The sequence below is a fragment of the Sander vitreus genome, chromosome 6 (assembly GCF_031162955.1).
Source record: "Sander vitreus isolate 19-12246 chromosome 6, sanVit1, whole genome shotgun sequence".
NCBI lineage: Eukaryota > Metazoa > Chordata > Actinopteri > Perciformes > Percidae > Sander > Sander vitreus.
This window is the reverse complement of record NC_135860.1, coordinates 21152783-21178321: the sequence shown is the minus strand read 5'-3', so window position 1 is coordinate 21178321 and position 25539 is coordinate 21152783. Positions and strand designations below refer to the sequence as shown.

Below are 25539 nucleotides of genomic sequence, written 5' to 3'. Positions count from 1 at the left end.
GTATACTGTGTGCTATATGCAATGCTTTGAAATGTTACATTTCAAAGAATGGAAGCAATATATTGAAACAGACGATTTGTGTAGGGATGCACCGAAATTTAGAAAGAGAAAAACGACTGAAAATATGAGCCGAAAATATATACCTCTCCGCCCCCCTCAGTGCTCAGATTTCCCTGTTGATCTAGCCGTTATCATGGTGCTACCCAGCAAAGGCCGATCATGTCAGCCGTGTGGAATTACTTCAAAGTTTCTGATAAGGACATCAAATTTGAGATCTGCAGTGTTTGTTCAGCAGACATTTCAAGAGGGGGTACGATGCCAAAGAACTTTTCCATGTGTGATACACCACCTGAAAACCTGAAAACACAACATCCAGTTCAATATACAGAGTACATCAACAAATCTGTTACATTTGATTGTTACAGAACTGAATGAGGAACAATATATTTAATAATCAAATTTTGGTGTGTTACTTTCAATAAGTGTGATCATTTTATTGGTTTGTAGTTTTTCAATTCAGATTAATTAAATCCATGAAATCAATTAAAAAGCATAATATTAATTTGGTGTCGGTTTTCGACCCAGTGCATCCTGAATCTTCGGTTTGGGCCCAGAATTTTCATTTCAGTGCATCACTAGATTTGTGTGCTTTTGGGGAGATGGAAGACAGAGTCACTATATTGTGACGGTCAGAAGTCCCTGTTATGGACCATGGAAATAATGATCCCAGGAACACCACAAGCTAATTAAAAAAGATGAATACATGCCATCACTGCTATGAATAGAAAAATGTCATGAGAACGTGACAAATGGAGAAACTGGCTATGTCACAGAAAAGTAATCATCATCTTAACGACATGTTCTATTTTAAATGATCACTGCACAAATACTGAATGAGATTTACAACACGTGACTGGGGGTCAACAGAAAAAGATGCATGGTACTGGAAAATAATCCCTGTGCAGTGGTTGCAATAGATCTTTTGGTAAGTATCTAAGTATAATTTTTTCATGCTCTATGCCGTGCAGAAACCCTACATATTGCACTACTGCCAGTTTGGGAGAAAAAGTTCATTTGAAGAGCCCTTGATGGGCATCTTAACAACATTTTCATAGAATTTTCATGACTTCTTTTCCAGTCTATCAAATTCTGTCTCTGTCAATAACATTTGCCAAAGACAGTTGCTTTCTCTGGTATTAGCGATTTATTTTTATACTTGGGGGGTAGTGGAACCAAGTGGAGAACACTAGGGCTGCATGATTTGGAGAAAAAGTCATATTGCGATTTACAATAATGAGATTGCGATTGTGATATAATGCTGTCATGAGTCTACTTCCTTGATTATCAAGGAAAATGCACAAAATACTAAACTTTTGAAACATAGGACATTTAAAATAGACATTTCTGCTTTGCTCAACAGTACAAATGAAAAAAATAGAATAAACAAGTAAATACAAATTCTTATTTAAATGATACATTTTGTATGCCCTTACAATGACATTTAAGATGGGTGTAAAATAGTAACTAGTGATTAAGTTACAAAATATAAAATGTTCAACCTCTTCTTAAAGTCTGCATGCTCTGAAACCCTCTACACTTCTGACACACACGCTCCTGACTAAACAGACTGACTGGTCATATGTTTTGTGGTTGGTTGGTTAGTATGGTAGCGTAAGTGAGAGCGAGAATGGCAGGTGCGTTGAGTGAGTGACGTCAGTGAGTGATGGGTTAAGCAAGGAGGGAAAGGAACCGTGAGCCGTGTCGAAGATTAGCGTAGCAGCTGTATGAGGGAAAGCAAGAGGAAAAAGAGACAGCAAAGACGATGTAAAGTGAGTTAACGCCAAGCTTCTTAGGACTCGGTGGCTTCATCTGTTGTTAATACTGTTGGTAAAGTGAAGGGTGTAATAACGTGGAGACTGCAGTGCACACAGAGACTTATATCACAACTTTTTTGCGTTTAGTCTCTTGCTTAATAACCTATTGCATAGCAAATACTGTCATGACTTGTTTGCAAAAATTTAAATGAGGCAAAAACCACGAACAGGAGAGCAGACATATTTTCACGTTTCAAGTACATTCCATGAAAAAGCTACACTACAACTTCCTAACCACAAACCCAACACTGTATATCAGCCATACTGCACATGCTTGTATCTTAGCAACTTATCTACAAGTCCTTCAGTTCGATATATACTACTATAGTCACTTTATTTATTATTATTTTTCCTTTTTTGCTCATGTTAAATATGGAAATTTAAAATTTAAACTTGCGCAGCAATATTTTCATCTACTGACTAGCAACAGCAACATTGTATGAATGACATAAGACAAAATCATCCTTAATGAGCTTACATGACGGGTGAGGCCGTAGGAGACAATGAGGCCCTCCCTCTAATCATTGTTTCATTCCTCCACTTCTAATGGCTACTTCCTTGCTGCAGCACAGAGAGCATTTAATTAACTCTGACTTTTACTTCGCCTCCCTCGGTCTTTTCTGGAGCAGACATTCACTTAGCAACTGCACAGTAACACCAGGGAGACCACAGATTCAAAGACTTGGTTATTAATATAATTGGCTGATAAGCAAATGCTCAGCATGCTCCAAGTCCAGGATTACACGTGGAAGACCTTAAACAGCAAAGAGGACAATGTCTTAAAATCTGACTCTAGGTTGAGATCCAAAATGGTTTGTGGATTTTATTCGTTTGGATCTCCACGTGTCAAACACCTACTCATAAACTGAATATGCAAAAATAAACATGTGACCTTCAGATAAAATTAGGGTCCATGCAAATCAAGGTATTTATTGAATGTAGAGCTGCTACTATTTATTATTTTCATTATCAATTAATCTTCAGATTGTTTTCTTAATTAATCGATTAATAGTTCGGTCTAGTAAATATCTACATTGTGAAAAATGTCCATCATAATTTCCCATAGCCCATGGAAATGTCTTGTTTTGTTTGACCATCAGTCCAAACTATTTATTTACTATTTTTTATGACAAAGAAATGCAGCAAAGCCTCACATTTGTGAAGCATAACTAGCATTTAGCATTGATTAGCATCGATTGATTATCAAAATAGTTGTTTTCGGAGGGATGATTAGCAGTGTCCAAAATCATTCCCTTATTAACTCATTTACTATTCCCTACATAAGACGCATAATAGTTTGCTCTAAACTAAGCAGTAAGTTCACATTTTAATAAATCATTTTGCAGCACCACTGACATATATAAAATGTGAAGTATTGTATTGTGGCATGTTAGAATATCATACATGGCACAGACACTACTTTTTTTATTACACTGTGAAAATGTTTTTGTGCACTTAAATAAAATTGTAGACTAACTCCAGAACAGTATATTACAAATAGAATAAGATACCGTAAATAGGAAGGACAATGTTGCAGTTTCCTTTGTTTGCTTTTTTTTTTTTTATTTAAAGAGCACCTCAATACAGGTTCTGATTACGGTTGTCAAAATAAACACAAATTACTTTTAACGACACTCTTTTCTTTTGACACACGATTAATGCACACACATTCTGGCCGCTCCATAGTTTGTGGAAATCAGGAACCGATGCAGCAGCTCGCGTCAGGGTTCTGTATCACCCTGTCTGGGTTCTAATTCACAATAATGACTGACTCTCTCTACTTTATTTCGCCTATTACACGGCTACTCATACAGAGGTTACCCGCTGATGACCGTGCGTCCTGCTCAGGACGGTCAACTTTACCGCTGATGAGCATGGCTCTCCGGCAGAAGCCAGGTCGCCCCGGTGAGTGAGCTAATCATGATGGAGCTAACTAATGCTTTGTTTGCACTGTTCCCATTAGCTCTGTTAGCAATCCCCATTTTCCCCATCCTCTCACTCCCGTTGTGATCTGCTGATCAGCGGTATGAGCTCTGTATGAGCACAAATACTGATTTAAAAACGATTTCATTTATTTCAAAATGGTCCGCCAGAGTCTATGATCAGAACTTCGTCCCCGTCAACGGTCCGTTTTACTTAGCAACAGTCTGTTATACAGAAATAGCAGACAGTGCCTTTAAGGTTATTCTGAAGAATATTCTAGACAGTATGTCATTGTTTTGGATTGTTATAATAATAATAAACATTTGCATTAAGCAAGCATATTTGTCAGCTCCCATGTTGATAAGTACGGTGGCCGACAGGGGCAAACGCCCTGCAACTAAAGAAAACACACGCAAATAGACAAAACACAAGCAAATTAAGAAAGCATCTTCATTAAATTTGAAAAAAGAAAAGCACACAAACCCCGAAAAAAGAAGCGATGCAAAAAGAAAAACAACTTCATTCATTTGACAACACATGCACAGCATTCAGCAAACACGCTGCAAATACCACAACACAACCAAATACATAAACGCGCTGCAAATAAAAAAACGATGCAAAAAGCACACAAACCCAAAAACAAATGCAACAAAAAAACGCTGCATCCAGATTACACAACGGAAGTTCTCCAGACCTCTAGAGGGAGCAGCTAAGTGGACCAGCTTGATTTTCTTGAGAGAGAGAGAGAGAGAGAGAGAGAGAGAGAGAGAGAGCGAGAGAGCGAGAGAGAGAGAGAGAGAGAGAGAGAGAGAGAGAGAGAGAGAGAGAGAGAGAGAGAGAGAGAGAGAGAGAGCGAGCGAGAGAGAGAGCGAGCGAGCGAGAGAGAGCCGGTGGAGCACGTTCAATCTCAGAACGGTGGGCACCGTTGTGAAACGGTGTGCAACTGCTTTGAGATCATAGACTGTAAATATTAAGTCTATGTTTGAGATATGTTTTCTCTCGTTTGGTGGGTGTGTCTCGGCTCAGGTCACAGGTGATACTCAATCAGCAGAGACGTCTGTAAACTCGTGGTGATAAAAAATGTAAAACTGCATCAGCGTTTAACGTTGACGTTTGTTTAAGCCATATTACATGAGAGGGTTTAATTTTGAGGTCCGAAAGGCGCATTACTGAAGTATAGGCCTCCTCAAGTGTATTATTCTGATTATACAACAACGGTTACCAAAAAAAGTAGGTGATCAATCTGTATTCATATTGTGGAGCAATTCGCTCTTGAAATACAAAGAACAGACAGGATTTATAGTCCCTCCCTGTTTAGTAAACCAGCCCAATTACCGTGGGATTTATCAAACTGAATAAATCCCGCCTGCACATATAAACACAAAACTGCTTTGCCCATCGTGTTTTAAGTAATACATCTGCTGAAAAAGTTATTGTATTCATTAGCATGATTGCCGTACTGTTTAGTTTAACAACATCCAAAACACCAAAGTACGAAGACATAGCAGACCAGACGCAAGCTTTTATTTTGAAAAGTCGAAGCTCGGGGACGGCACCAGCTGGGAGGGCATGAGACGGGAGCATAGACTGTGTATGTATATATATATATATATATATACACATGCCTCCCGTCTATGGACGGGAGGCATGAGACGGCAGTTCTCCAGGCTGCAGCCATACCCGACTCTAATAAAAAGGTAGAGCGCTCTCTCCCCGTGGGGTCGAAAATCCAGCTGTTCCACTTAGCTGCTCCCTCTAGAGGTCTGGAGAACTTCCGTTGTGTAATCTGGATGCAGCATTTTTTTGTTGCATTTGTTTTCGGGGTTTGTGTGCTTTTCTTTTTGCAGCGCGTTTATCTATTTGGTTGTGTTGTGGTATTTGCAGCGCGTTTGCTGAATGCTACGCATGTGTTGTAAAAAGAATGAAGTTGTTTTTCTTTTTGCATCGCTTCTTTTTTATGGGGTCTGTGTGCTTTTCGTTTTGCATCGTTTTTTATTTGCAGCGCGTTTATGTATTTGGTTGTGTTGTGTGTATTTGCAGAATGTGTTGTCAAATTAATGAAGATGTTTTCTTAAATTGCTTGTCATCATCATCATATTCTTTATTCAGGACACAAAAAAACGGTCCATAGCACAATACAAAACATAGCAAAAGACAGACAAATACAAGATAAAACACAAACAATAAGAAATGACTACAACAGTCAAGTTCCACAATACACAGAAAGAGTGTTCAGATATTAGCATATAGACTAAAACGCCAATGGTTCCACAATCTCGAAGTAAACCTGACCGCACTCATTGCAGGGTTCACTAGTGTTGCAATTATGCTATTCAATGACTCAGATAGTCTACACATACATCTGTACATGAGATTCCTGAGTACAGCAGGACAGGTGGATACCTCAACACTTACAAACATTTGGCTTGCACTGCTCCATCGAGTCATTTTAAGCAGCAGCCTTATGCCATCATTATATGCCACATTGAGTTTCTGCATACTGCTTTTTTTATAGCGACGCCACAAGTGGGCAGTATACATTGGGGTGCAAAGAGCTTTAAAAAGTGTGGTCTTCACAGACAATGAACACATACTAAATTTGCGATTCAGCATATTAGGTTGTGCATACATCATACAGTACTGTCTATGAATGTCCCTATCATCAGACAGGTCATCAGATATATAGTGCCCTAAGTATTTGACCTCATCACACACTTTAAGGACAGTACCAGACAGAGAGAAAGCAGGAAATTACAGTTTTTGTCCTCCCTGCTTCTAGCAATCACAATATTACTCTTCTTAGAATTGTACTTAATGTCAAAGTCTGAGCCATATTGGGAGCAGACTCTTAGTAACTGTTGAAGGCCAGCACTAGATGGACAAAGAATCACCAGATCATCTGCGTACATCAGGTGGTTGATAATGGTGTTCCCAACCATACAGCCTGTTCCACAGTTATTTAGCAGCTTTGATAGATCATCCATATAAACATTAAAAAGAAAGGGAGATAAAATGCTTCCCTGCCTAACTCCATTGCTTACATTGAATGGGGCAGACGTCGAGTTACCCCATTTCACATACATTGACTGATGAGCATACCAAAAAGCCAAGATTCTCACTAGATATTTGGGAGCCCCTCTGTTGTGCATTTTGTAGAACAGCTTCTCATGATTTACATGATCAAAGGCTTTAGAGGCATCAATAAAACACATAACAATTGTGGAATTATGCCTCATACAAATCTAGGACCTCCTTTAAGGCAAAAATACACATATCTGTGCCATGTTTAGATTTGAAGCAAAACTGGTTGTCAGAGGTCAGGACAAACTGTTCCAGCCTATTCAGTATAATCCTCTCCAAGACCTTGGATAAAATACTGGCCAGAGCTATAGGCCGGTAATTATCCAAGCTGTTAATTTTGCCAGCTTTATCTTTGATGATAGGCACTAATGTGACAGATAAAATAGAATCAGGTAAAATACCATGGGCAAATAACCCAGTAAAACAAATAGCAATTAATGGACAGAGTTTTCTACTCGCAAATTTTAAGTGCTCCGCAGATATCTTATCCATACCACATGCCTTATTATCTTTTAGCATCATAATTGCATCATTTATTTCTTGAGGGAAAACAGTCACATCTTCATTATTATCAATGTTACCCACTATAAATGAGTTACTTTTAACACAATTAAACAGCTCATAATAATGTTTCTGCCACAACTGAGCCGCTGACACCATCAATGTTCGTTGGTAACGATGTTTTACAGTTATTCATTCTTTTGATTTCTTTCCAGAAATCAATAGGACTGTTGTATTGCAGCTTCCTTGCAAGAGAGTCAGACCTTATTGTATTTTCATTCCTCTTAATGGAACGTAGAGCATATTTAAATTTAGCATTTGCACGTTTCTTATAATCATAAAAGGGACCATGTTTATGCCTGCCTGACTCAACCCATGCTTTGAAGGCCCTTCTTGCCTCAGCATGTATCAATGGCATTTTATTTCTAAAAATTCATTGTAGATTAAAATTATCTCTTTTTACTGTCCCTCCTGCAGATTTACAGATGAAATCCAGTATAATCTTTTACATTATTATTATCAACATTCAGCAAATATTCGTTTTGCATGAAAGTGCCGACCCTGACAACTTCCAGGGACCACTGGCATGTACCTGATATTAGTAGGCAACCTCATCATCAATAACTCATCTGACATGTTCTGTCAGTTTCAAAAAATACAAATCTCTAATTGACAAGATGTATCCATAGCGAATGGCAGCTAATTGGTATATTGGCTTCGAATTAGGCTTTAATGGTTCACAGATCAGTCATATTCAGACGACTTAGACTGCATTTTGTCAATTTAAATATCATTTGGTAACTTAGTTAAAATAAGGGGACAGCCAATTTATGGTATTGATCAGGACTCAAAACACATTCAGACCAACAAAAGAGATTGTCGCAGGGTTGTGCGGCGGTGGGCGTGTCACTCAAATGGCTCATTTGTGTGACGTTCTGTTGTGTTATTTAACTCCAATGAAGTTCAAGTAGACTTTATTTTTCACAATTTTTTTTTTCCATCAGATGGTTTATACAGTGGGGGGAACAAGTATTTGATACACTGCCGATTTTGTAGGTTTTCCTACTTACAAAGCATGTAGCGGTCTGTAATTTTTATCATAGGTACTCTTCAACTGTGAGTGACGGAATCTAAAACAAAATCTAGAAAATCACATTGTATGATTTTTAAGTAATTACTTTGCATTTTATTGCATGACATAAGTATTTGATACATCAGAAAAGCAGAACTTAATATTTGGTACAGAAACCTTTGTTTGCAATTACAGAGATCATACGTTTCCTGTAGTTCTTGACCAGGATTTTAATCCATGACGGCGTAGTGTGTTACTAATGGTTTTCTTTGAGACTGTGGTCCCAGCTCTCTTCAGGTCATTGACCAGGTCCTGCAGTGTAGTTCTAGGCTGATCCCTCACCTTCCTCATGATCATTGATGCCCCACGAGGTGAGATCTTGCATGGAGCCCCAGACCGAGGGCGATTGACCGTCATCTTGAACTTCTTCCATTTTCTAATAATTGCGCCAACAGTTGTTGCCTTCTCACCAAGCTGCTTGCCTATTGTCCTGTAGCCAGGGCATGGAATTAACACCTGACCACCCGCCAAATGCAGGTGAATTTTGCAATTGACGGGTAACACGGTCAATCTACCACATTGGCAGGTAGCCAATGAGAATTGAGTGATTCAGACGTGCAACTATCGGTAAGCAGGGTACGCGGTTGCTTACGGGCCTGGTCCAATCAGGGGCCCGCATCACTGGAAGACATTGATTGACAGCCGGGCCCCCCTATCGCATTTTCATTACTCATACAACCCCAGCAGTCCCACGTGCAGCCACTGACCAAGCGGGAGTGAGAACGGGTCAAATTCATTTCCTTGTTTCTGTTATGAAGGCGAGATGTGTGTGACTCGAACATCTCACATTTACCAACAAAACGTACAGCGAAAGACCATGTAAAACATTTCAGACCGTCCTGCCAACCTGTCCACATTTTAACATCAATGTACGCTGTAACGATTTTTCAATATAAAGTCAGCGGCTGCTGTTTCAATCTGTCGGCTGTCTGCAGCGGGTTAGGCTGTTGCTCCGTTTCCCCCGCGACTGACACGCACACACACAATCACACACGTTGGATGCAGGAAAAAACGCAGATGAGATGTACAGTTTGACCTAAATTGAGGACAGCTACGCTCGTTATTGTAAGTGCAATGATAAGTTAAAGTCCAATAAGTACTTTATCAAACTATATGAATGTGTGTCCCAGGCCAGGATAGGAAATCAACTAACAATGTAAAGATCAACAAGCCACTGACAATGACAGATATGTTCATATTTGATTAATTCAATAAATTATTATTTTGTGTCTTAAATCCACCAGCCGTTTTCATATTATACCAACATTTGCAGCATCCTGAGCCTTTTTGGTAAGGTTCCTAGAAAATCTCAGCCCAGAGTAATTAATTAATAGTAATAATTATTATTCTACCCAAAACAAGTTTCCTTTTTATTTATTTTTTTATTTTTAAGAACTATACAAAAAGAATTGCAACTTTTTTGCAACAACTCGTGTTATGGTGCACATTCACCAGTGTTTTTGTTGTTGTTGTGGTTGTGGTGCGCGTAGGCTACTCCTGATTTTGTCAGTCATCTCATCTCTTATATGCAGTGGCGTAATGAGCCAACACCGTGCCCCTATACAGGATTATCAAGGCGGGCCCCCCCTACTACAGCACGTGATGACGGCGCAATGTCCACGAGTAGGCTACCATGAACAGGACAGGATAGGATCATAGAGACACAGTAATTCCTGTTTTTCACCTTTTATGAGGCAGGTCTGTGAGAGCCGGAATTTTTACTGGTTGGTAGGTGATCAAATACTTATGTCATGCAATAAAATGCAAATTAATTATTTAAAAATCATACAATGTGATTTTCTGGATTTTTGTTTTAGATTCCGTCTCTCACAGTTGAAGTGTACCAATAATAAAAATTACAGACCTCTACATGCTTTGTAAGTAGGAAAACCTGCAAAATCGGCAGTGTATCAAATACTTGTTCTCCCCACTGTAGATCGTTTATAGATCTCGACATTTTCGACCGCTCTTGAAGGCAACTTCATTTCACGGAGAAAGAAAAGAGACGGAGGGACTGTGCTTTGTTCTTGCAGAAAACAGTCAGCTGTTACACAAACTCCTGGGCAGCTCAGTGCTTGTGTTTTGTTTTTCACCCTCGTTGCGTTTCTCCAAAAGTTAAATCTGTCTCAACTTTATTACACTATTGAAGTAAAAACAAAAGAATATTCGGATATTCGCATCCAGCCCTAGTATTTACAAGATATTTGTAGGCCGTGCCCTCTCAGTCTGAAAAATATAAAAACTTTAATTTTTAAGGGAGGCCTAAAAATGCCCATGCAGATTAATCGAATAATAATACTCTTTCATTTATCCTGGGTTATTGGCAGCACATAGACATTATTCAAAGCTTTTTCAATACTGACTGCATGACGAGATGTGACTCACATTCATTTTATTGATACCTAAAGTAGATTCTCTGGTCTGGTCTCTCTTGTGGTAAATTGGATTAACGTATACTGTATATACTATATACTAAGGTGGAGCAACGTGAGAACATAAATGAGTAATTTCTTTAATCTATAATGTGGTAGCAAGCCCCTAAAAACACATAGAGAGCAATGCCAGTCAACAATAATGCCTCTTCAGATAAATGTTAATTAACATGGCTAAGATGCAGCACTCAGAGAGCAGTAATGACATAACGGCCTGACATTTCTAGTCAGCATAAGAAAGGAATGAATGGACTGGCGTGTGAATCAGTGCATCTTTAGCTACCTCTTTGTGATAGATGCAGCCACACTAGTCATCTGTCTTGCCAAGTTCTGTTGAATGAGTACAGCTTTCAAGTGACGAAGACCTAATGTGTTGTGCTGTTTTCAATGCAGTGCAGTGCAGGACACATATGGCTGTAGCAATGAAGATGCTGCTGTTTGTTCGTCTTGCCACATTTAACTGCAGATGTGGCGACAGAATGTAATATACATAGCAAATAGGTATATAGTCCATGGGGTGAGCAAGGAATACTCTGTATATTTATGTGTTTGTGTTTTTTAAACCAGCCAGGCTTCCTTCATACCAGCTGACTGCACTTTTTCCACCAGTGTGACTCGGATATATGATCAGTTTTTGGCTAGTTTCTAATAAAACAGTGATAATATTCCATGTAGCGGCATTCATGCCAGGGAGGTACAACTACTGGCCCTTTTTTCATTAAACTTGGTGGAAGGGTGTACCATGGGCCAAGTATGAAACCATTACATTTTGGACAGGCTCAGAATCACAGGGCAGATACACAAATTAGTTTTCACTATCGTTACTGTGAGAAAGGGCATTGGGTGGCATTCATGTGGTGTTGGAATAATGGGAAAAATTTATTCCAGACTGGGAAAATTCACACTGCATTAACATTGTGAGATAGGGCATGCATTGGCGGAGGTCTGCGCTCTCCGAGTGCCCTTCTAGTGTTGACTATGTAACCCACTTTCTGTCACATGCTGTGGTAGCAATTAAGTAAAGTTCTGTACTTTCAATTCAGCTCTTCTATCAGAAAGCATGAAAAAAAAAAAAAATTGCTGCCTTGCGGTTGTATGCCTCTGCCAACAAGTTGCAGTTAACATCCATGTCTGTCCAGACTCATAATGCATGTAGTGAAGACTTTAAAGGAATTTAATAAAAAGGTATTAAGTGCATTTTTGTGCGAAATGTGGATGCCTCACACACATCTTCAACCCAGCAAGGTGCACAGAAGATCTTTACAATCACCACAGTATCAAGGTGGGCACCCAAGACTAGTGTGACCAATTCAGTTTCAGATCAAATGTGAAAAATGGTCACAATCTGCCCTTCTGTTCCTGAGTTATGGCATTGAACAATGGCCAGAAAAGTGTTTTTACAGAACATAATGATGTTACAGTGAAGTTGACTTTTGACCTTTTGGATATAAAATGTCATCACTTCCATCATTTTATTCTATTATACATGTGTGTAAAATGTTGTCATAATTAGCGTATGAATACTTGAGTTATGGCCAAAAACTTGTTTTGTGAGGTCACAGTGACCTTGACCTTTCACCTCCAAAATCTAATCAGTTAGTCCTTGAGTCCAAGTGAATGTTTGTGCCAAATCTGAGAAGTTCCCTCCAGTTCAGGGTTCTGAGATATCACGTTCACAAAAATGGGATGGACAGATATACGGACGCACGGACAACCCAAAAAACATTATGCCTTAACGGTTAATGATCAGTTAACGAGGGTCGGCTATCGGTCAGAAAAAAAGATCTAAATTAGCATCCCTAAACGACAATAAATGAAATTTGAAATATGGCAGGTAAGGGTCTAGGAGAGTCAGGGATACTCATTACTATATCATTATTATTTGATATGCTTATGACGGTTAAGTGTTTTTCACTGGACGTGATCAAAGTCAGCTGTAGCTGTGGATTTGAAGTCAAGAGATCTGACACATAATACATAACCGTGATGTTTTACAGTTCAACAATTATACAGATGGCCAGACCTTATACTATAATAATGCAGTTATTAACCAATTTATATATTGTAAAATCTCTAGAGCTTCTTTTTTTTTAAGAATAACTTCTACTTTTCTTTATTAGCACTCATTGAGGCAGAAGCATAAAGAAAAAGACCAAAAATGGATGGATGAAATGTCAGGAAAGACTAAAGCTTGTGCGTGATCAGTCCAAAACTTAAGACACCCTGTTTAAGAATGTAGGTCAGAAATCCCAAGAGATGGAATAAAAGCTCATGGAGATTTTTTTCCAGGCCCTCTGAATCCTTATATCGTCACATTTATCCATGTTTGTAACTACAGTCCACACTACTACTCTTTGTACGCTCTCATCATAGACTTAAAAAACACCTTTGGTCTTGATCTGTATACGTTTCAGTATTAGGTAGAAGCCAACTCTAACAAAACACAAAATGAGTCAGTGAATAAAGGCCAAGTCAAATCTCTAGCTCCTCTTGCTACCAGATTTCTTGCCGTTTTCTGGCAATCAGGGAAATCTTTTAAGTGGAAGTGTCATATTTGTAGATAAATCTTTTCAAGGTATGCATATGGCTGGGGATATCTGGTTAACTTTCACAAAATGTGTACTTCTAAAGCCTACAAAATCCTCACAGATGTTCTCTATTCACCAAAGGAGAACTCAGTTTAAGAGTAAAAAGAGCAAGGGAATGAAAGAAGAAATATACATCAGCAACATCCAAAATCCATTGGCCTAGATTTGTATCGTATTCCTTATGTGCTTACATTTGACCCATGTTCAGTTTGTTGAGATACTTTAAAACATTTAATTTTCAAGAAAAGAGGTGTTAGGAGGGAACCATGTACTGAATAATCAAACTTGTCATTTACAATCTGTTGTATTGGCTTTTCCTTAAAGGTCCTATGACATTCTGCTTTTTGGATGCTTTTAAATAGACCTTAGTGGTCCCCTAATACTGTATCTGAAGTCTCTTTCCAGAAATTCAGCCTTGGTGCAGAATTACAGCCACTACGAGCCACAATGAGCTTTCCTTAGGATGTGCCATTTCTGTGTCTGTAGCTTTAAATGCTATTGAGGAGGAGAGGGGGGCAAGGTGGAGGGTGGGGGTGTGGCCTTGACCAACTGCCATGCTTCGATCGTTTGCAAGCCATGATGTCTCTCTCTTTCTCATGGGCGCGCCAAATTCTCTGGGCGGGCAAAGCAGAGAAAGGGAAGGTAACCTTCCTCCTTATGACGTTATATAGGGAAGATTCCAGATTGGCCCATCTGAGCTTTCACTTTCTCAAAGGCAGAGCAGGATACTGGGGGACCATAGGCAGGCTGGGGGAACTCATATTAATGTTAAAAAACCTCATAAAGTGAAATTTTCATGCCATGGGACCTTTAAGTAGCTAAACCTCTCCTAAAACTACCGAATAAAAACAGGAGAAACAAATAAATCACAGAATGTGCCACATGGTGCTCTCCAACAAATAAATTCACTGCTATTACTAATACATCTCTGTGTCTTACCTGATCCCACGGACAGATGATCCCACCAGAAAACATAAAAAGGTAACCCATGGCAACCAAGCAGGCCCAGATAACCAGCGAGAAAACACGTAGAAGCTTCTTGAAGATGGACTCAATGCAGACAAGTACAAAAACAGCCAGGAAGATAGCCAGCGCCGTGGGCACCGTGATTACAAAGGCCACGTGGTCCTCAATGTTCTGAAAAAGCACAAAATAATAAAATTAAGAGCACATGAGAGAGACAGTAAGACACGTAGACAGACAATTTAAGAGAGCAAGGGAATATATGTAGCTAATTTATTAGACAAAAGAGGAATGATTATTTAGAGGGAAAACTAGGTTAGCTTGAAAGAGATATATAAGAAGCAAATTTACTTCTCGAGGGGGGCAACTGCCTGGGTTATAAAAAGCCACTCCTCTAGCCCTGTCTTTCCTCTTTAGTGTCCTGAAAATACAAACAACCAAGGCAAACATGATTCACCAAGAGAAGCAGATTGAAACAGATTCAGACTTTTTTTAATCACAACAAGGTGTCCCTACTAATACCCCTTTCACACCAATGGCTCCATCAGGGATATACCCAGGTTGACTCAGTGTTTCCTCTATGTTGATTTTAAAATGTCTGCCGCCACAGTATCAGAAATAGAGCAGACGCACAACAGGGTTTCTGCTATGTACACCGCGCACCGCCACTCCTTCAGCTGTTTATGAAAAGTCATAAAGTCGTAATTACACGACTCTGCAGAGCCGTCTGCACTGCTGAACTCAAGCAAACTGTCATCCGCTCTCTCTCCCCTTTAGGGTGAGCAACTGGAACAGTGACAGAACGTCATCACACGCGAAGTCATGGCAACCAAATAAACAGGGCGAGTACACTTGTCACTCAATCTTAGGCAAAGTGACAAACAGCGACGAAAGCCGCGACATGAAATCTGCACTCACGCAGGTCCCGTGAAATATGACAGCTACAGTTTATTGGAAAACAGCATTGAGGACACTGAATTTGATGAATTTACTGTTTATCAGACCCCAGATGAGACAATAAGCTAACGTTAGCGAATGCTGCGGTCCCTCTGCTTTTGACTCCCTGCTGCAGGAGACGCTGTATTCCACGCTGTATTAACATTACTATTTTAAACCCGTTTTCCAGGTTAGTGGGGGTGCATACCGCTCAAAATCAACATGGAAAACGTAGCTAGTAATGTTCACTCAGCGTTTTGTTTGGTTGTTAAACAGGGTGACCAGATTTCCCGGAACTAAAACCAGGACACTTTGCGCATGACCGTAGTGCTCGTGCACGCACACGCTTTTTAACGTGAACATGTGCCAGCCCAGGTCAGACATAGACACAGACAGGTTAGACACAATTTTGCCAACAGCACACGTAGGCCTACTGCTCACAACATAATGGAGTATCTCAGTTAATATTCATGAATTTTCTTGGTATGTAGCCTACATATCTAAGAAATAATATTAAAAGACATTGAGTAGGTTTTGTGTGGGACCAACTTTATTTTTCAGAATTAAAGCATTCTTTTGGAAAATGCACCCACTGAACTTGTGAGAAACTTAGTGAAAAGGTATTTTTCATTATCATAGTTAATGGTCGGGCTATAATAAGACCACGTCGGCTATGTAACCGGGACAATTGCATAGTGGTCGGTGTAAACCGGGACATTTTAGCATCCCGACAGGATTTTGTCGGGACTCGGGACACGCAACTTAGAATCGGGACTGTCCCGGTCAAATCGGGACTGTCCCGGTCAAACCGGGACGTCTGGTCACCCTAGTGTAAAATGAGCGATGACATTAAATCACCGGTTTCAGGTAACGGTCGGTAGCTAACATTAGCAGATAAGCACCTTGACAGCGATGTTATTGTTCATATTTTGGCACAATGTTTCTGACCATAGTAGTGGTCATAGTGACTGAAAGTGTGATGTGAGATGCTAAAAAGAAACTACACGCCGTTTTCAGATAACGTTACTTTTGACGTTCAACAGCCCTTTAAAAATGTCTTTCAAATGGCTGTGCTAGATATTTGTTGCTCAAGCTCGTCTTTATACATTACGCTTTGTATGTGTAGTATAGCTCTATGGACTGTTTTGCCTGTCAATTTATGAAAGAAAACATACCACCCATTCCGTTATTGCACATTATCTCCATGAGCAAGGTATTTACATACCTACAGAGTACAATGTGGCACAGCTCCTATATGTCTGAATTACAGTAAACTGGCTCATTCTCCATAGAGTAATATTTTGGTGGGGATAGGATTAAGACTGAGAAAACAGAAAAAGGGTAAATATATGAGGGTAAAATCAATGTAAAAGAAAACATATTGAAATGATGATTAATTATTTATGCATTCAATTATAATGTACGGTACTTTAGAATGGTTTTACCCAGATATAATAGTCTATATCTTTTTTAATAGAGGCTGAAATATAAATACATACAATACTTGTGAAGAATCCTGCTCTTTTGTGTAAAATCATCAAGTATAGACTACTTTACTATGGTATGGTCAAACATCTTAGGTTAGAATTGTTTCAATATGGCTAAATGTACAGCCAGGGAATAAAATCCTCTTTTCAATACATACCAGTAATTATAAAAGTGGAAAAACGTTTATACTGAGAGAACATCCTATGCAGTGAGGAAAAACACTAAAAAGCCCCCAGTGTTAACCAGTAGCAAAGTTAAAGCCAGATCTATAATTGATTTGCTGCTGCCTTTGCTGCTGAAACACATTTAGATCTGAAAGTTCTAATAAAAATTTCAGGAGTTTCTTTAAGGTGGATGTGGGAGGATAGTACGGTGACATGAGTCGTTTGTGCTGCCTGACTTTGCCAGGTTTTATTTCATCATTGCTTTTCCAGTAATGTGACAGGGGATAGAAAAGGGTTAGGATATGTAGGCAGATGTGTCACATCCCCACTGGCACATTTGGCTGTGTATGTAAGCAAACTTCAATTCAAAATTCAATGACAAATAGCTTTGTGTCATACTTTTATTGGGTGAATGGCGATTCCAAGTTTTTATTTTGTTTAACATCAGTTAGTAATTTGCTGAATCTTGTTCACTGAAGGGCCACGCTGTATTACTATCCATAACTTGATAGCTTTGTTCAGTCTCACATTCATTCTTGATTTACATTTTTTTTAAATATCAACCATGTAAATTACACTGTATAATCCAAATGAATGGATTATTTTCAAAACATCCTTTAAACTAGTGTTGTAAATATTTACAGTCACGCATGCTGTTATATTGTTGCAGTGGTGGCCTAGAGGTTAAAAGAAGCGAGCTTGGGACCAGAAGGTCGCTGGTCCAATCCCCAGACCGACAGGATAAAATCTGGGTAGGGAAAAGTGAAAAGAGCAGCACTTGTCCCTCCCTCATCACCACCACTGAGGTACTGTTGAGCAAGGCCCTTAACCCCAATCGCTGCAATGGAGCTGCTCAGTGGCCAGCAGATCAGACTGTGGTTGTACTGGGCAGCTTCCAGGTATGAATGTGTAACTGTGTGAATGTGACAGGTCGTCGTTGCAAATGAGAAAATTGTTCTCAATCGACTTACCTCCATAAATAAAAAAATGTTATAAATATTAAAATGGAGCAATATGTTGTTTTTTATTAATTGCAATCACTAATCAATAAAACAAATTATTATTCATTCCATCATTGTTTTCAGAAGCAATCTAACCATCAAAATGTTTTATGCCGTCTATCTCACAGTGCTCTTTGCATTTGTCTTCCTCCTCTCCATCTCTCTTGTTGTCTTTCTTTAGCCCCCTACCCCCACCTTCCCTCAGTCTCTTTCTCATGCTCACAGTCAATGCACTGGGACAGAAGAGGATATGTGTGGCTGCAGAGAGCCACAGAGAGTTTGTCTCGCCCAGAGCAGAGCTCCAAAACAGCACAGGATTTAGGTCAGCCAGCAGGATAGAGGGATGATAGGATACAAATAATAGAGAGAGAGAGAGAGAGAGAGAGAGAGACAGAAATATGAGGAGGTGAGAGATGACACACACACACACGAAAATGTAGAGAAATAGGGGATGATGGAGGGGAAAAACAAGGAAGCAGCAAAAGCCATGCCTATCCAGCACAGGGATAGAGCAAAAAGACAGGAGGATGTAGGACAGAAAGACTGAGCAGGCATTTAGGCATTTACTGAGATGTGTTACGAGTCCACAAAAACATTGCAGAATTATATTCTTAGTGTCTGATTGTAGGGTAACATTATCCCTAAAACTAGGGATTTCAAAGACCTTTACAGTTTTGGAGCACCCATGTTTCTAACTCTACATTAATACTTAATGCTTTAGCTGCTGGTTAACTTAACTTTCACACGTTACAGATTTGACACAAATACTGCCAGCTGGATCAAATAATAAGTGAAAGTATCAATTAGGTAATTGACTGGCACGAACACCATTTGTGGCTAAGGTAATGAGTCAAAATACTGATGAAAGATGAATAACCACATAGATTTACCGATCTGCATAATAAAATCACTATTATGACAATTACAGCAGTGTGTAGGAGGTTATTAAAACACAATCAGCTATCAGAAAAGTTGCCAGATTAAATATGATCCATCAAAAATTGTTGTCTTATCTAATCTTTTAGATAAAGGATTTTATTTGTTGACCATTTAGGCATAAATGATTCTGTTCCCTCTTGATTGATTGCCTTGATTGAATGTACATGCAATGGCTGACTCTCCAACCACTGATGTTACTAACCTTACCATCTGTTGGTTATATGTTATGCATATGCATGAAAACAACTTCACCATACAAAACTTTTAATTCTGTTTACATTCGGTTTTAGTTCTGGTGATTTTCGGGATGTGCATGTCAGTGCTCTCTCTGTCTCACTCCGTCTCTTTCAGTGCTTTTTGGACTAATCCCTTCTTAATAACAGACTCAGCAGAGACAGGGAATGGGAGAGGCACTCTCCTAATGCAAAAATGTTATAAGCTATAATAAGGTTATGTGGGTATATCCTCTCATATCAATCATTATATTGTGTTGTATCGTTATGTTCTAAACATAATTTTTTTTTATGCATATCATTTTAGTTCAGAATGTTTTTATTTTACAGAGTGCCCATCTTTCACGGCATTGAATATTTCAGGTTCATAGAGCGAAGAAAACCCTGTCAAAATAGTGACAGAGGGAAACAGATCTCCTTTCTGTAGTTCAGTCAACCATGAGCTCGGACAATAACCAAGCCCCTTATTCCTCCCTCACTTTAATCTCACCCTTCTCCTCACATTAGTGCTGCGATGAGGACCACATGCTGTGAGAGTGTGCATGCATATAGATGTTGCACAAGCACGCTTGTATGTCTTTGCACGTCTGTATGTGTGTATGAGTCTATGAGAGAGGGGAGCTTATGTATTATGTTTGACAGGATTGTGTGTGTGTGTGTGTGTGTGTGTGTGTGTGTGTACGTGTGCGTGTGTGTGTTTGTGTGTACATGATTGGCAAGTTACTTTGCGTGACCCCATTTCTATGCATGCTTACAGAAAATATGAGAGTCTACACGTGCCTAGATGTGCCTGTCCAGAATGTTTACAGAGCTTACAACAGATTGGAATTTCCTGCACATAATGCCATCCAAATGTTTGTATGGTCTCGGTTGTTTGTTTATTTGTACTTTTTTAAGTTGCATAATGCTTCTGTGTGCGCATTTCTTCATGTTTTAAAAGAGAAGCTTACCAGTCCAGAAGCAAAGAACACAGTCAGCAGTGCCAGGCAGGCTCCCATCACTATGAGCAGCAGAAACACAATCAGAGGATGCTGCTGGCTCATACAGTAGTAGGACTCATACAGCCAATCCGGGGACCTGTTCCTCCTCTCCTGACCTCTTCCTCCTCCTTTATCCCCGTCACCAGACTCCCCTGACCGGTCCAGGAGATACGGCTTCCTCCTTATTGCCTCTTGCCACATGGATCTTGGAGCTGAGAAGGTGGAAAAGGAGGGAGGGAAACTAGAACAGGCAGAAGTGGTGGTCACTGCTGAGGTATTAGTAGTTTCCACCACAGATGAAGAGCAGTTGCTCTGTTCTGCTCTCCTGCTGTTGTTTCTGTTGGGGACTCTGGTGTGAGAGCTCCTGATCTCCAGCGTATCCTTTTGTTCCTCCTCCACCTCCTGTCTTAAGTCCCTCAGGCGGAGACAACTGAAAGCTGAGGCTGAGTCGGAGTCAGAGGCAGTGTGCGCTGGCCGGAGAGGTGGCAAGAACGCACGGAGCATAGAGCGCAGCATCCTCCTCTTTCTCCTCCTGCCAACATGTTGGAGCATGAAATGAAGGGGAGCACAGAGACTGAGTGCTCTTTAGAGTGAGAGAGAAAAGTGGGAGGGAAGTGAAGGGAAAGGGGAGGGAGAGAGGGCTAAGGGGGAGGGGAGTAAGGAAAAGAAGGTGCAGCAGCAGAGTGAAGTCAATGAGTGAGAGAGAGAGAGAGAGAGAGAGAGAGAGAGAGAGAGAGAGAGAGAGAGAGAGAGAGAGCGCGAGAGCGAGAGCGAGAGAAATAGGACAGATTACGCCACTGACATTTATGCAGTATGCATTATGTAGTATTAATGCAATGTCATGATTTTTAACAGAGAAACTGGGTAACAATACCAATTGAGCTCAACCCCAGAGCTCAATTTCACTGCTCAATAATGGAGGTAATGTTGATTTTCATAACTGAGATAACCCACACCATGACAGTCATCCCTTTCCACTTATCATGCTTTCTTTCCATAAAGTCAGAATTATCCACCAGTAGAGGTCCGTTTAAAAAAAAGAAATCAACTTCAGAAAAAGGTAAACTAACTCCGATCAAAAGTAATTGATTTTGCTGGCTTAACAGACTGGTTTCCAACAGAAGAATTTTAGCTTCATATGTCATTAAATAAGGAGCTCGGAGAGCAGGGCTAAAAAATAAAAACATACATAAATGGACATACCTGCATGCACACACATGACATACTCTCAAATACTGTATGCACACACATGCAATGACGCACAAGGGCAGACTCTACACACACAGGGGCCAGCCAAAACATGATGAAAGTGGTGCTGGCCAAAGTGCTGCCTTTTTTAAAGATGAATAAATAATGACTTCCAGATTCCTCTATTCCCCTCACAACATGAATTAACTAATTTGAGTGCTGAGTTTAAATTGCCTACCTATTACTGCACAAAGAAATACATCATAATTGTGCATATTCATTTTCATAAAGAATATTTAAAGGCTTGTTAGGGTTGTCACTTATACGTGCGAGTTCATGCTGGGCCAGTACATTTATTTTGTAACCTTTATTCATGTAATTTAAGTGGGTGGACAGTCACTTACAAGCTGTTGAGAGGCTGAGCATGTCGGTACAGTTTTTCTACTGCAACATACCTCAACACCACCTGGCTACACCTTTACTATTGACTATGCTGAAAGACAAATTCTTTAGAGCCTTCAACTACTTACAAAACATTATTCAAAAAATAATTGGGCACTATCTTCAAATTATTTCGGATCAAAAGAAGAGTTGACGAGTGACACGTTTTAAATTAGTTTGAGTTGCCTTTGAGGTTCTGTAGTACTAAAATTACTGTAGGCTACGTATCAAAACTAGAAGTGTGACGAGATCTCATCTCAGATTAAAACGTTATGATATTTCTCGTCAAGGTTAAAAGTTGTCCCGCGATGTCAGTAGGCCTACAAAAGTGCAGAATTACGTCAGTACTACCAAGGACAAATTCAATTTAAATGAAATCAATCGGTGCCAAATGTTGGCACTTGAGAGCACGTAAGCACGAGCTTCTCTGTCTTCTCTGCATCTTTCACAGAGAGCGGGGCTCAGCTCCAACACACATGCAGACGAAGCGAAAGTTACATTTGCCTCTGCAGGTTGTTAAAGTCACAGTGAGTCACTGCAATGCCGGTAAAGCGGACACAAGTGTGGTTACACTTTTCAAAACTTCACGCAGACAGCGTTTGCTGCAATATAATATAATAGCGAGATCACCGTGCAGTTAATGTTTACTTCTGAGACAGACAGGTGTTCTCTATTGCCCTGGTGACTGACTGACAGGCACAAGACAAAAGAGTTCATTTGCCCTGGTGACTGATTGACAGGCTGAGGTTGTAGGGCAAGCCAAGGGATTTCTATAGCATGTTTCAGCAACAAGGCAATTTAAAGTGCTTTACATAAAACATACACAGATACAAAAATAAATACTTCTTTTCGTAACAATCAAGTATCAAAAACTGAGGAGCACACGCTGTTGGATGCTGTCCTCCTCTCCTACTCTTTCTTCAATGCCTAACGAATCTCTCTTTCTCTCCCCTGTCTTTCTGCTTGAGCAGCACTGGTTGAAGCCTGAAAATAAGGTAAAAAAATTAATAACATAACTAATTACACTGGTCGGACCGTTCAGCTCTGTTTCAGACTGATACCTCCGGTTCAGGCTGGTCCTCATCCTCAACACGTGCCTTTTTCAGTCGCGGAAAATACTTTTCAATACTCATCTGGATTGAAGCAGCAAACATTCAGTGTAAGAGTAAAAAAATGACATAACATTATTTATAATAAGTTTATTTGATTCGCAGCTGCTACATAGTGTTTTGACAGGCAGGAGGCTGAGGTCCATCAGGACCAAAACCTCACGTCACAAGGACAGTTTTTTCCCCTCTGCCACTAGCCTTATCAACAAGGCCCGAAACCACCCTGACTCTCTCCACACCCCACCTCTGGCTCTACATGCCACTGTACTTAATCTGCTCTTTTCATCTTAATTCTTACTCTGCAATAAAGCTTTTCTGATTCGGATTCTGATTGACCTCGACAACCTAACTGCATTTTACCGCAAACTTGCAACTAGTTAACTTTCTAAAGCAGGCACAATCGCTTGTTTGCTAAGGGTCGGGTCGGGACTCCAGCATTAAAACTAGGGCTGCAACTAACAATTATTTTAATAATCGATTAATCTGTCAATTATTTTTTCGATTCATCAATGAATCAGATAAAAAAACTAAACAAAAAAGCATTAATTTACATCAACTCAATACATACTTACATACATACTTGTTGTTTTAGTTACTAGTTGTGTAAAGGTAAGTAACCCAAAGAGCAGACACAGACACACACACACACACACACACACACACATACACACACACGGTAGGCAATTAAGGTCACAGTTTAAAAAACTCAGAACATGAAAGAGACCTTTCTACTGACCCTGAAAAACGCCACAGAAAGATGCCCATGGTCCCTGCTCATCTGCGTGAACGTGCCTTAGGTATGGTGCAAAGACGCATGAGGACTGCAGATGTGGCGAGGGCAATAAATTGCAACGTCCGTACAGTGAGTCGCCTAAGACAGCGCTACAGGAAGACAGGAAGGACAGCTGATCACGTGTAACAACACCTGCACAGGATCGGTACATCTGAATATCACACCTGTGGGACAGGTATAGGAAGGCAACAACAAACTGCCCGAGTCACACCAGGAGTGCACAACCCCTCCATCAGTGCCCAGACTTTCCGCAATAGGCTGAGAGAGGCTGGACTGAGGGCTTGTAGGCAGGTCCTTATTAGACATCACCGGCAACAACGTCGCCTATGGGCACAAACCCACCTTCGCTGGACCAGACAGGACTGGCAAAAAGTGCTCTTCACGGACGAGTCTTGGTTTTGTCTCACCAGGAGCGATGGTCGGGCTCACGTCGATCGTCGAAGGAATGAGCGTTACACCGAGGCCTGCACTCTGGAGCGGGATCGATTTGGAGGTGGAGGGTCTGTAATGGTCTGGGGCGGTGTGTCACAGGATCATTGCACTGAGCTTGTTGTCATTGTAGGCAATCTCAATGCTGTACGTTACAGGGAAGACATCCTCCTCCCTCATGTGGTACCCTTCCTGCAGGCTCATCCTGACTTGACCCTCCAGCATGATAATGCCACCAGCCATACCGCTCATTCTGTGTGCAATTTCCTGCAAGACAGGAATGTTAGTGTTCTGCCATGGCCAGTGAAGAGCCCGGATCTCAATCCCATTGAGCACGTCTGGGACCTGTTGGAACAAAGGGTGAAGGCGAGAACCCTGCCCCCCAGAAATGTCCAGGAACCTGCAGGTGCCTTGGTGGAAGAGTGGGGTAACATTTCACAGCAAGAACTGGCAAACCTGGTGCAGTCCATGAGGAGGAGATGCACTGCAGTACTTAATGCAGCTGGTGGCCACACCAGATACAGACTAACTTTTGATTTTGACCATCCTTTGTTCAGGGACACATTTTTCCATTTCTGTTAGTCAAATGTCTGTGAAAATGTGTTCAGTTTATTTCTTAGTAGTTGAATCTTTTTATGTTCATACAAAGTTGTACGCATGTTAAGTTCGCTGAAAGTAAAGGCAGTTGAAAGTGAGAGGACGTTTCTTTTTTTGCTGAGTAAGTGGTGAATTGTCTGCAGTGCTGCGCGGGTTGTTACCGTGTTCCGATTGTTCTCATCTAAATGAGATCAAAAATCGTTCAGGGAAAGCAGGGAAAAGAGCAGGGAAAGGAAATGCAGCTGAACGAATACGCTGCGTGTTTTAAGTAGCGTTTAAAAAAAAATAATTAATAACGAAACACAATATGTGGCGCCCGGTATTGATTGTATGGCGCACCGCCACCAATTAGTCTATGTGTGGGAAACACTGGGTTAGTTATACAGGAGAAAAGCCATCTGAGTTTATTAAACTAACCTTAACCTTATTAAAACCTTTCACAGTAATCATTTTTCATTTTGTGACTTTTGATTGAATAAAAGATCATTTATCCAGTCATATTTCATCATTTAAGTTTTCTTTAAAATAGTGTTAAAATCTTGTCTCGTTCTCGTGAGCCGAGTGTCTCGTCACACCCCTAATCAAAACACATACGCTTGTTAAGTGAACCGCTAACAATGCCATTCTGCACACATTGCATAAGGACTTTTCATGTGCCACTTATCCAAGAGAATTTCTCGATTGCAGATCTGTAAAAACTAGGGATGGAACAATGTATGGTGGTACAAGTAAAAAAACTGAACCGTT

The 25539-nt window shown here is 40.2% G+C and overlaps 1 protein-coding gene and 1 pseudogene across 1 annotated transcript in view; one reads left to right on the top strand and one right to left on the bottom strand.

The window, feature by feature from the left end:
• Window positions 1-20451, bottom strand: part of adcy2a (adenylate cyclase 2a) — an 85765-nt gene extending 65314 nt beyond the window's left edge. Inside the window, exons 1-2 of the mRNA XM_078253421.1 lie at window positions 20206-20451; window positions 14471-14668 (exon numbers count right to left, since the gene is read on the bottom strand). Of these exons, the coding sequence (XP_078109547.1) occupies window positions 14471-14668; window positions 20206-20436 (429 nt within the window). The 5' untranslated portion in view covers window positions 20437-20451. The remainder of the gene's footprint in view (window positions 1-14470; window positions 14669-20205) is intronic.
• A 3279-nt stretch (window positions 20452-23730) lies between these two features.
• Window positions 23731-24409, top strand: LOC144519029 (uncharacterized; annotated as a pseudogene).
• The last annotated feature ends 1130 nt before the right edge of the window (window positions 24410-25539 follow it).